This window comes from Cygnus atratus, chromosome 22 (assembly GCF_013377495.2).
Source record: "Cygnus atratus isolate AKBS03 ecotype Queensland, Australia chromosome 22, CAtr_DNAZoo_HiC_assembly, whole genome shotgun sequence".
Classification (NCBI taxonomy): Eukaryota; Metazoa; Chordata; class Aves; order Anseriformes; family Anatidae; genus Cygnus; species Cygnus atratus.
In genome coordinates, this window is record NC_066383.1 from 2,995,427 (window position 1) to 3,006,400 (window position 10,974).

At 57.5% G+C, this 10,974-nt stretch overlaps 1 protein-coding gene across 1 annotated transcript in view; it reads right to left on the bottom strand.

Moving 5' to 3' along the window:
- The window catches only part of LOC118252439 (opioid-binding protein/cell adhesion molecule homolog), a 289,025-nt gene extending 279,590 nt beyond the window's left edge, over nucleotides 1-9,435 (bottom strand). Inside the window, exon 1 of the mRNA XM_035555719.1 lies at nucleotides 9,375-9,435. Within this exon, the coding sequence (XP_035411612.1) occupies nucleotides 9,375-9,435 (61 nt within the window). The remainder of the gene's footprint in view (nucleotides 1-9,374) is intronic.
- Nucleotides 9,436-10,974: the final 1,539 nt, after the last annotated feature.

Genomic DNA, 10,974 nt, shown 5'->3' on the forward strand with positions numbered 1-10,974 from the left:
CTGCACAGCTCCAGGCTGCCAGACCCCAAAGCCCCAGAGCTGCCAGACCCCAAAGCCCCAGAGCTGCCAGACCCCAAAGCCCCAGGGCTGCCAGACCCACAACACAAAGAGCAATCGGGTCCTCCCAGCCTGGATTCTGGGCACCAGCCCGGCTGGCTGGCACATCTGAGCGGCTCAGCACCCTTTTTCGGAGGCTTCCTCCCAAACCTCAGACCTTGGGGCCAACAAAACGCTGGGGCAGCTCGCTTCGGCCTTTCTCTCAAGAGCTGCCACGTCCCCGCAGGACTCCCAGGGCTCGGAGGCTTGTGGGTTTTTGTGGTTTTGCAGCCAGTGCACAGCACCTCCCGGCTCCCCGGCCAAGCCGCGACCGCAGCTCCCCCCAACGCCTGCCCATAAATCCTCCCAGTCAGTAAACAGCCGAAATTACGGCTCCCCACCATTGCTTAGCTGCTTTTGACACTAATTGCTCTGCGGAGTGTGTGCAACTGGCAACACCTTATTAAAAGTGAAATATATTATACCGTCCACTTACTGCTACTTTATAAAGATAAAGTGCCCCGGCCGTAGGGAGAGGCTGGCGAAGGCACCGAGGAGCAGCCCCGAGGCAGCCGGCGGACACTCGAGCGCACAGAGCAGAAGCACAACAGGAATTACCGGGACAAACACGTGCTCTCAGTTCAATTGCAGAGAGCATTTCCATTTTGAGCCCCAGGGTTGAGTGAAGAGCGTGCTTGAGATCTCCTCTGCGTTCACCTCCCGGTTTCAGCTCCGAGATCGGCGCTTTCAAAGCTTCGAGGAAAGCGGACGGAGGCGAGGCACGGAAGGACGGGGGGATCAAGGACGTGCTGCCCTCCTGGTGACATCAAGGGCAGATAAGGGTGCCCATTGGCCCGAAAAAACAGACTGCACTGCCTGCGGCTCATCAGCTCCTGCGTGCCTACCTCCAAACATCGCCTCTCCTGCTGGTGGCACTGACCAAGGACATCGCCGGCTCTGACGGTCCCCAACGTGCAAGCCCAAGAGCCCTTTGTGCCCCAGCTCCACGTTAGCACAGCACAGGAGTGCTGGGCTCCAGCGCACTGATCTCGCAGCCTTTTCTCTCGTGGTTCTCAAAGGAGGAAGCCGCAGCTCGCTGTTTCACAGGGAACACGTGTAGCAGCCTCCCGTAGATTTGAAGCTACAGCGAGGACGCGTCTTACAACACGTGTCTCCGTGCACGCCCTAGGCAAGTCATTTTCCCTCTTTATTCCTCAGCTTCCCTGTCTGCAAACACGGGGACCATGAAATTTCTCTTCTTTGTGAAGTGTTTTAAGAGCTACGGGAACAACCACTACACACAAGCAAGACCTGGTACCACCGCGTTTCAGAAATGTTTCAATCCAGTCCCTCGAGCCTTCTCTTTCCACCCGATTTGGAGAGAATTTTTGTTTTTATTTGGCATTAAAATGTGATTTCTGGTTGGGAACATCGCAGCCAGCAGAAGACAAGAGGAAGACCAACACGGAGGACGCCATCAAAGACTTTGCAGCCTGCGGTTCTCACAAAGAGACGAGGGCACAGAAAACCATGGGCGTGGGGGGAAAAACAGCTTCTGGGCACTCATCTTCTGCAAAATGGAGATATTCCTCATGTACATCACAGAAGTCATTACAGCCCCATCCCTCCTGTACTTCGGGGAGTGCAGATGCTATTATTTACCACTTACTGGTTATTTCCCACGGGGCAGAGACAACAGGCCCCCTCCCACCGGCGGTACCGCGGGGTGCAGACGCTGCGCTTTGATTCCTGAAGGAAACGGCACGTCCTGAGCCACACGCCTGAAATACCCGGGCTCTTCGGTTCAACAAGTTCAAATCCAAGCAGGATCAATACCTTCTCACTCCTGAGGTATCAGCAGGTAATTGGGTATCACGCAGTGATGAGCAACCTAGTTTGCTCAGAAGCTGCAAACTTTAATCTTCATCCGTTCCTGGTACACAGAATGGAGAGGGAGGAACAGATCAAAGGAGAACAGATCAAATTCAGCTGCATTTGGGCCCAGATTGCAGAAAAAAGGACTCATTCTTAAGCAAAACGGCTCGGGCTTCTAAGGTTCAGCATCTTGAGAGGACTCGAGTACGACATATCTCGGAGAAGTTACTGCCTCTCCTGCAGCCACCTGCAACCTCAGCACCACCTCCCTTCGGTCCGGGGCTGATCCTGACACCCAGCTCTGCAGCTAGCCCAGTTTGCACTGCAGCATTTTACCACCTCTGCAGCAAACATCTGCGTTTACTGACCTCCTCCCCATGCCACGGTAGTGGCACCATCCCCAAACCATGGTGGTCAGCGTTAGGGGCATCCCATTTCAGCAAAGCAAGCACCCGCATCGCTCCATCCCGGGCCAGCACCACCGGGGAGGGCAAGGAGACGCTGGCCCAGGCTCTGTAGGATGCACGGTGCCACCTGGCCCTACAAGATCGCCACCTTGGCCACAGAAAGGAGAGGTGGCAAGGTAGATGGATGGGCAGAGACAGCGAGAAGAGCGCCACGGGCAGCAGAACGACCTCTTTGACAGATTGCCCCGCTGATCAAAGCTAACTTTGCTCCGAGGTTTCGACACCTGATTAATTACGCCGCGCCGGCTCGCTCCAAAGGTTCTCTTTCGGCAGCACTCACCTTCCAGCCTCGCGGCCGAGCCCGCTCCCCGGTGTCTGCGGGATGGCAGGAGGGTGGCTCTGGCAAATGTCCCGTCCCTGGGTGCCCCGAGATAAGGAGGGAAGGGGACGGCCGGGGAGGGAGCCCCTTTGTCTGCCACATCGCTTGTGCCGGGCAGATAGGAGGCAGCTGCCTCGCGCTGACATTTCGGTGCCCAAATTAACATGCGCCACCGCAGAGACTAAATGTCATTAGCCTCATTAGAAGCGATCACGTTAAAATAAATAATACGTAAAAAAAAAAATTAAGGTGGAAATTAGCCAAAGCCATTAAATAAAATAAATAAACGGGCTGGGCCAGCGGGGAGCAGGCGGCCAACGCCAGCTGCCAGCGCCTGGGACTGCAGAAGGGAAGGGGCAGGGTGGAGGTCTCCAGGGGCTCCGCTGCCACCCAGGAGAGGGGAAAAACAGAGGTGTAGGGTCAGGCCCAGCCAACATGTGCCCCATTGCTTATGCCAGCACAGCCAAACGTGGCCAGCCTCCTATCTGGGGTATGTCTGCACGCGGCTTTGTCAGGGACTGTGGGTTTTTTTTTAGCGGCATCCAACTCCAGGTTTGTCTCGGACGCTTCCCGTTCAATTACCGGCCACCACCACCCGCGTTGTGCTTATGGGCAGTGACAGGACTGCTGCACAAGGTGGAAAGCTTGGCGAAAGAAGCGCTGTTTTGTCCTTGCGGAGAGAGGAATTTTTCCTGTAACCCCTCTTGCTATGCAAACACCATTTCCTTCGGGGAGGGAGAAGTCGTCAGAAGGCCCTCGCAAGATCCTGCTTATGACAGAGCAGATTTGAAAGCCCAGAGATCTCCTTCCCCCTCCTTCCCTTCTGTCAAAAATTATAATCATCATTTTCCAGCTTGCTGAACAATCAAAGTGTGGCCTATATTCGCCGGCGCTCCTTCCACACGCTGCATGCATAGCAACAAGTACGGGAGGCAAAAGCCAGAAGTGAACAGTTGCGGGAGGAGAGGTGATGGGCGGGCCGGTGGACGGCGCACGAAGGCTCCCGGGGGGCGCGCACAGCCTGGCTGCCCCCAGTCCCACCAGTCGGTGCTGCTCTGGGAGCCCCATACGAAGACTTCATCGTCCTTCCACGCTCCGCAAGGAAGGGGTGAAATGTGCCTGGGCGATTCTGTGGAAATGGAAATGTTCTTGCTGCACCAGAAGGAAGCTTAGAAGTCCTCCTGCTGCAGGCTTACTTGGTCCTCAAGTGGTTGGTCACCACGGGGTGAGCCAGGCAGGACCCCACAGCCACACCAAACGCCGGTAACCCCGCCTGCCCCCTAGGAAGCTTCTATCCCATATTAAATCCCACCAGCACCCCAGCTCTGGCTGACAGAGTGGACGTTCCCCATGGTTTCACTCTCCAGACAGGTGAGGTCCAGGCTCAGCACCCCACCCGAGCTGTGGACCCTGCCGGGGGACGCGCTGGGCTGCCCTTTCCCTGCGGTGTGCGGAGCGCTTCCGTCTCCAGAGCTGTCAATCCAGCACTTCTCGCTAGCGCTGCATTCACAGAAAAGTAAACCTAAAAATAACTCTTCTTTTCCCCCTTCCCTCGCCTCATCTCACACGTGGCCTGCAGGCACACGGCTGTGCTGCACACCACCAAGTCCCCATCCCCTGCGTCCCCAGCACGGCTCCCCCCAGGGTGCTGCTGGCCCCACTGGGCCATGGATGCACCGAGGTCGCTGCAGGTAGCTGCACCCCGCTGCCCTTTTGGGAAACTCAGCCCACGGAGACAGACCCAGGACACAAGATGTGAGAGGCACCACGTCCCTTTTCCAGCCCGCTCCTTGTTTTAGATGAACGCGACCGAACACCTCCTCTGCTAACCACGCATCCCTGACCCTGCCAGGGGAGCATCACCTCCACGCAGCTCCGATCAACGCCCCACACCACCGTCCTCCACCGCCCTACTAAACAAGGGAGAGCCACCAGCCCCACGGTCCTGCTCAGAGCCCACCAAACCCAAACTCCCCATCAGGTCACAACGGCACAAGTGACAGCAGCGCGTCCCCTGCCGTGCCGACCTCTCTAGACCTAGCGAGCCTCCTCGCCTGGTCACCCCTGGAGGGTGACAACCCAGTCCCAGCACTTCTGGGAAGCAGGAGCGAAGTACTTCCTTCCTCTAAGTCAGAAGCAAAGAGGAGTTCCCTGAAAATCCCGCCCACTGAGCAGCAAGTGTCAAAGCCACCTCTGTACGCGCAGTTGCTGCGTTGGTAATTATAAGTACCATGCCTTCATTACGGAGAGGGAGAGAGGACTGGAGGGAAGGAGCTTTGCAGCAGAGCTGTTATTATTTTTTTAAGGTTAAACCAAAAAAGAGAAGGGTGCCAGCTGAGATCACAGCCCATCCTGCACGCACCAGCGGCTGGGAGCATCTCAGGGAGAGCTGGGACCGGGGTCCGGCACTGCCGGAGAGGGGTGGGAGAAGGAGAGGGCTGCAAAGCCCAGGTTGGCCACAGGCAGCAGGGAAAGCGGCCAGCTTTGCACCCAGATGACCCTGTGGGATGCTACAGGAGAAAAACAAAACAAAAAAACACCCCCACACAAGTGTTTGGCTTTGGGGATAAGGTGGTGAGTGACCTCCTGCCTGGAGCACGCACCTAGAGGTCTCCCCCTTCCCCGCAAACACACCGGGGTTCGTGCTCTAACCCAGCTGAGCACTACCTTCAAATTGCAAATTCAAGTGTAAAATACGAACACGGCTGTTTATGCAGCTTGAAATTCACCATAACCAAATATTCAGGCCTTCGGGGAAGATTTTCAAAGGCACCAGGGTTAAGGTACCCAGCTCCCACCGGTGCCTTTGAAACGTTTCTCCCTTCTCAGCTTTTCCCAGGGACTCACAGCAGCAGACGGCTCCTCCACCCAGCTGGCTGCTACCAGCAAACACACAGAGGGGACACCGAGAGAACCTGCTGGAAGAGGCAAGGCAAGATTCACCAGCTTGGTGCGGCCTGGAAAGGGGCCACCGGAGAGAGCAGCCCCAAAGCCCCCGGAAGGAGTTCTTGTGAAAACTTGCACGGCGGGGATTTGCACGGAGCAAAAACTGTGCTAGCAGTCCTCCCATCACCTTCCCTCCTGATGTCATCTGGAAAGGGAAGAAAATGGGAACCAGGGCATGGAGGAACCGACCAGCGCTGGGACCTCTCCCCAGCATCTCCGGGTGACGGAGGGCTGATGGCAGCGGCACCTCACCCACTACCAACCCTGGCCTTTGGGAGAGCACAGAAAATCCCTTTAAGTCCCTCTCGCTCACACTGAAATGAGACTAAGGTGGAACTAATGTGCTCCAGGTACTTATCCTCGGGTTTAGTTGCAGGGATCAGCTGCCCTCTGCCAGTCCTGCATCCCCTGCTGCAGAGGGAGGGCAGCCGGGGGGGGCAGAGGGGACCGGGAGGCAATTTGGGGGCCAGCCTCAGCCCCGTTTCCTGGCTGCCTGCCTGCTCCGGGGCACTGCTTGGGGACAGACAGACTGCAGCTCCGCAGAGGACAACAAAGCCATCACTCAGCCTCCAAGGGAAGCAGCTCCCGAGCCCAGCCACCTCTTCTAAATTGGGAGCGAAAGGCATTTTTAACTCCTGCAGTGTCTATTCCTTAATTTTAGACCGAATTTACGATCGCCACCAAAGCTACACAGCCCACACGAGCTGAGGGGTTGCACGGTCACCAGGGGGTGCAGAAAGCAGGTCCTGGGTGCAGGGGGTGACAGCAGCGCCCTGGGACAGCTCTGCAAGCCTCACCGGGCTGCCAGATGCCCAGGAGGACGTCTCGCAGCCTGCAGTGCCACGCTTCTGAGCCTGCAGGGCAGCAAAGGCAGCAATATAAATGTCTAAAGAACCTGCCGTGCATTGATTTTTGCCACCTGTAGAGCCGTGATGTCACACCACAACTGCAGAATAACCAAAATATCCCACCCCACATCATCCCCTAGCACAGCCCACCCCGGTACAGCTCCCTGCTCAGCACCCAAAATACCCCAGCAGCGCAAAGCGTTTGCCGTTGGCTTGGCAAACAAATTACCCACTGCACCTCACTAAAAACCCTCAGCATCCTCCCCATCAGCAAGAGCCCACCTCAAAGAGCAACCGATGCCCAGGAACCCGCCTCCCCAAAGGCGTCAGATGCCAACAGCATTAGGCTCCGGAATTATTTTGGATGGGAACTTGTCTTACAACGAAATAAAAAGCCGCAGAGTAAGACGCTATCTGTGACCGGAGGGGTCAGGGTTTCATTACTGCATTAACCTTTCGTGTCTTTAGATTCCAGAAGAGTGAATTGGTAACGAGACGACACGAGCCCCGGTGGGAAAAACGCATCTTTCCTAACAAAAGTAAGAGCAGGAAAAAAAGGGAAAAGAAAAGAACAGGGGTGGGAGAGAGAGAGGGGAAAAAACTGGCAAATAAGCTATTACAGCTAATAATAACTTTGCAATGCTATTTTCTGCAGGAGCCTTCAAGTTGTGATGTTTCCCTTCACTCTAATTACACCTTCTAAAAGCAGGTTCCCTTCTCATTTTAACCACCCTGTGCGAAACTCCCGCAGGATTCACATAAAAATGGCGAGGAAAAGAGTTCGCACTTCGCAAACAGCCTCTGCATATCCCAGGGGAGCGTCACCTGCACAAGACACGTGGGATTACGCTTACAAATAAAAAACAGCCCTAAAAGCCTCCGGGAAGGTGCGGGCCCCAAGGGTCGGAAAAGGACCGAGAAGGCAGCACTGGAACATTTCCCTTCCTCTAACGCAGGCGGCAGGTTTCGGCTTGATGGATTAACGGCTGAGCCCGGCTGGGCAAATTCCTAGGCTGGTTCGGCTCAGGGGACATTCAGAGCCAAAGCAGATATTGCTGCTTAATACAAATAAGAAGGGAAAGCTACAACTGCAAAGTGCAGATCAAGGAACCTCTCCCAAGTTGCCGGAGGATTAAATGCGCGGCCCTTCTTCCTCCCTGCTACGCGCAGAGGTCAAAGCCAGCACGAGCCTCGGGCCAGGCACCCGGGTCCCAAGGGAGCTGCAGCAGGGCACCCAAACCCCAAGCGCTCCGTGCCAGGCCCCTGCCAGCTCCTGCAGGTTCAGCTCACCTCGATGGCAGCCCATCCAGTGCCACTCCCCCTGCCTCTGCCTGGTCCGCCATGAGTTACCTTGCATCCATTTCTTTGCCATTCTGACCCAAGCGGCAAGAGGGTGGAAGAGCTGGCGCTCTGCTCAGCACAGCTCTGGGGAGGCAAGCTGCCCCCGTGCCAGGAAAACCCGCTGCCGTACCTTTTTCAAGGTAAGGCATTGTACTGTTTTCCATTAGACCCCCTCGTATTCTCCAAAAACGAGCAGCTCACGCAGCCACGTCATCCCCACGCTCCCCGCTAAACCACAGGTGCACCATTTTGGCTCAAGGCGCTGCTGGAGAGCCGGAGGCTGCACGTGAAAGGCTCTGCCGCAGGAGGTCCCGCAGCCCACGTGTGCCCTCTGAGGGCTGGTACACAACGACCCCGCTGCCATCACGCCAAACGTCACCGGGACCTGGCCCCTGGCTCTTTCCCACGCTGACAGCTCAGGTTTTAACGTGGCACCGCTCTGCCAAGGGACCCCTGGACGTGCACGGTCCCGTGGCACGAGCCTCCAGAAGCAAGTTGCAGGCTGAGTCCCCCCGTGCTCGTCACGGCTGTGGCACTGCCAACCTCTCCCCCTCCAGCCTCATCCTCCCACGCACGCCAGCCCCGCGCAGACGAGCGCTGGAACCAAAGCACGGAAAGCTGCTGAAATTACAGCCGTGCCTCGTCCCTGCCCTTCCGAGCCCGACATAATTCTCGCTGACAGTCGTGAAAAACACACGTTGGGTCGAGATCGGGTCTGAGCCTCAACACACAGCCCCTGTCTGTTCAAAACAGGGACTGCGATCTTTTCAGCTGCCAGAAGTGCACATCATCGCCCAGAAATGCCAGAGACTTCTTCCCCCCGGTGCACAGCCCTGCTGGCTGCCCCCACCACCCCCTCCCCTGGATGCAGCACGGGGCTGCGCTCGCTGCCCCACCGCCGAGCATCGGCACGGAGCCAGCGCTCGATCCAAACCCCAGCATCTCCCCCTCATCCTCCCTGGCCTGGCGAGAGGCAGGGTTGAGACCAGCCCACATTTTGGGAGCCACCTGCTCAGCTCACAGAGGTTGCGGCACCTCCGGCGCAGACAGACGAGGCTCCTGCAGGTGCCCGCAGCGGGGGCTTCGTTTGCACTTTGCAGAGGGGAGCGAGGGGCAGAGGCAGGCTGGCACCCGGGTATGCAGGCAGCAATCAGCAGGGACGCGGGGAGAGCACAGGAGGGAGGGAGAGACACAGGAGGTGCCCAACTTGGAAGGGGAAAAAGCTGCGTGACCCATTCACACACAGCCAGAGGGGACCGGCTCCCCCCAGCCAGGGTCTGTGCACACCGTACGATGCCGGCCAGCCCCCGCTGCAGGTACCAGCACTGCCGGGACCCGGCACCCACCCGGGAGGCCAGCCCCGTGCTTTGAACCCCGCTGGAAGCGCTTGGCGATGCCTGCTGCAGAGCAACTCGCTGCCTGCGGGCGTCCGTGCGCTGTGGGCATGAAGTCCGGGTCCCCCCGGCACGCACCGCCCGGCTCTCCCACCCTCCCCGCGCCGCTTCCCTCGCAGCTCCCTGCAGAAAAAGCTTTTCGCACTACCTGGGATGAAGAGCAGGGCAGTTGTGGCGGTGAAGACGATCCAGCAGGCAGGATGGTACATCTTGGAGCTGCGCTAGGCTAGCGGCTGATTTGCTTGCTGCTTGCTGCTGCTGCCGCCGCCGCCGCTGCTGCTTTCGTCTGCGCTGAATTCTGAGCAGGTTTAAATCCAATGTTTGCAGAGGGAGGGAGACTGAGTTAGCGAGCTGGAGAGAGAGAGAGAGAGAGAGAGACGGGAGCAGGCAGTCAGTGTCTCCGATTTTGCCTCGCACACACGCGCACAGCTAGCAGAAGGAGCACCAGGCTCCGTCGGTGCAGCGGGGATGCAGACCTCCTACCAGGCACCCATTGGTTCGGGTTGCTGACTGACACGCACGCTCTCGCTCTTCTCCGGGGCTCCCTCTGCCACCGGGGACCTAAATGTGGGCATCGACCCCCGGGCACCCCTCCCGGCACCGTGCCGGGGTTGGGGACGTGCTCGTCCCACCGGTGGCCTAGCGCCAGCAGCCCGGCGCCGCGCTCTGCCGCGTGCGCGGGGGGGGGTTTGAGGGCTCTTTGCCCCCCGGCTCGCCCCTCCGCAGGGTGCCCTCCCCGGGGACACGCCGGCAGCTCTGCCTTTCAGCCGAGGGAGGCGAGTGCTCCCGGCTTTTTAACGTGAGTGGGAGGTTTTTGCGCAAAAATCTCTGGAACCAAGGAGCAGTCTCCGAGATCCCAAGCAGAGCTGTGATTTTCCCCTCCCATGGGCTCGCCAAGCACCAAAAGGACACCGAGCCCGGGGTATCTACACTCCCTGACCCCAGCCCGCTACCATCCAGCCTCCACCAAGGCACAGGAGAGTTTTCTCAAGCTTTTTAACACAATCCTCTCCTTCCCAAGCCTCCGGCTTCTCCCTGATCCCTGCTTTCCCCCAGACCCTCTCAGCACGTTCCCACATCGAGCACCGAGCACCCCCAACGCGCAGCACCGGCCGCGGCCGTCCATCTCTCTGCCGTGTGCCATAGCTCCCTGACTGCATCCACAGCTCCCTCACGGGGGCTGAGTGACATTTTCCAGCTGAGATGTCCCCCCCTCACACAGCCACCCCCAACTCAAAGCATTTACAGGCTAGGGATTGGGTTTGCTGCGCTGCCAAAAAGAAAAAAAAAAAAGGCTCCAAGTGAAAAAAAATCCAAAAGGAATGCTTATTTTTTGACATTTTTTAAAAAACAGAGTTTCTTATTTCATATTCATCGCAGCTTTGTTAAAAATACATTGTAAGCATTTTAAAAGGCTGAAAGACAAACTAAAACGGTTAGTTTTGCTCAAACCAACCTCTTTCCCCATTACCTTGGGGCCAAAGGTCTCTTTTTGTTGTTGCGGGCCAGCCCAAGTGTGCTTTTAGGCCAACACTTTTCAGCTGCGAACCCACCACAGCTTTTTGGCACCAGTGGTGGTGAACTCCTCCACCTCGTCCTCCCCCATCCCAGGGTTTTGTTCTGCTCCTCCCTTTGGTCCCTGTTTTCATCTGCCTGGGCATCCTTCCACCACCTCTGCCCCCCCCCCCCAAGGACACACACCACCATTCCCTGGGCTCTTCTCCTTCTAGACCCCTTTTTGCATTAAA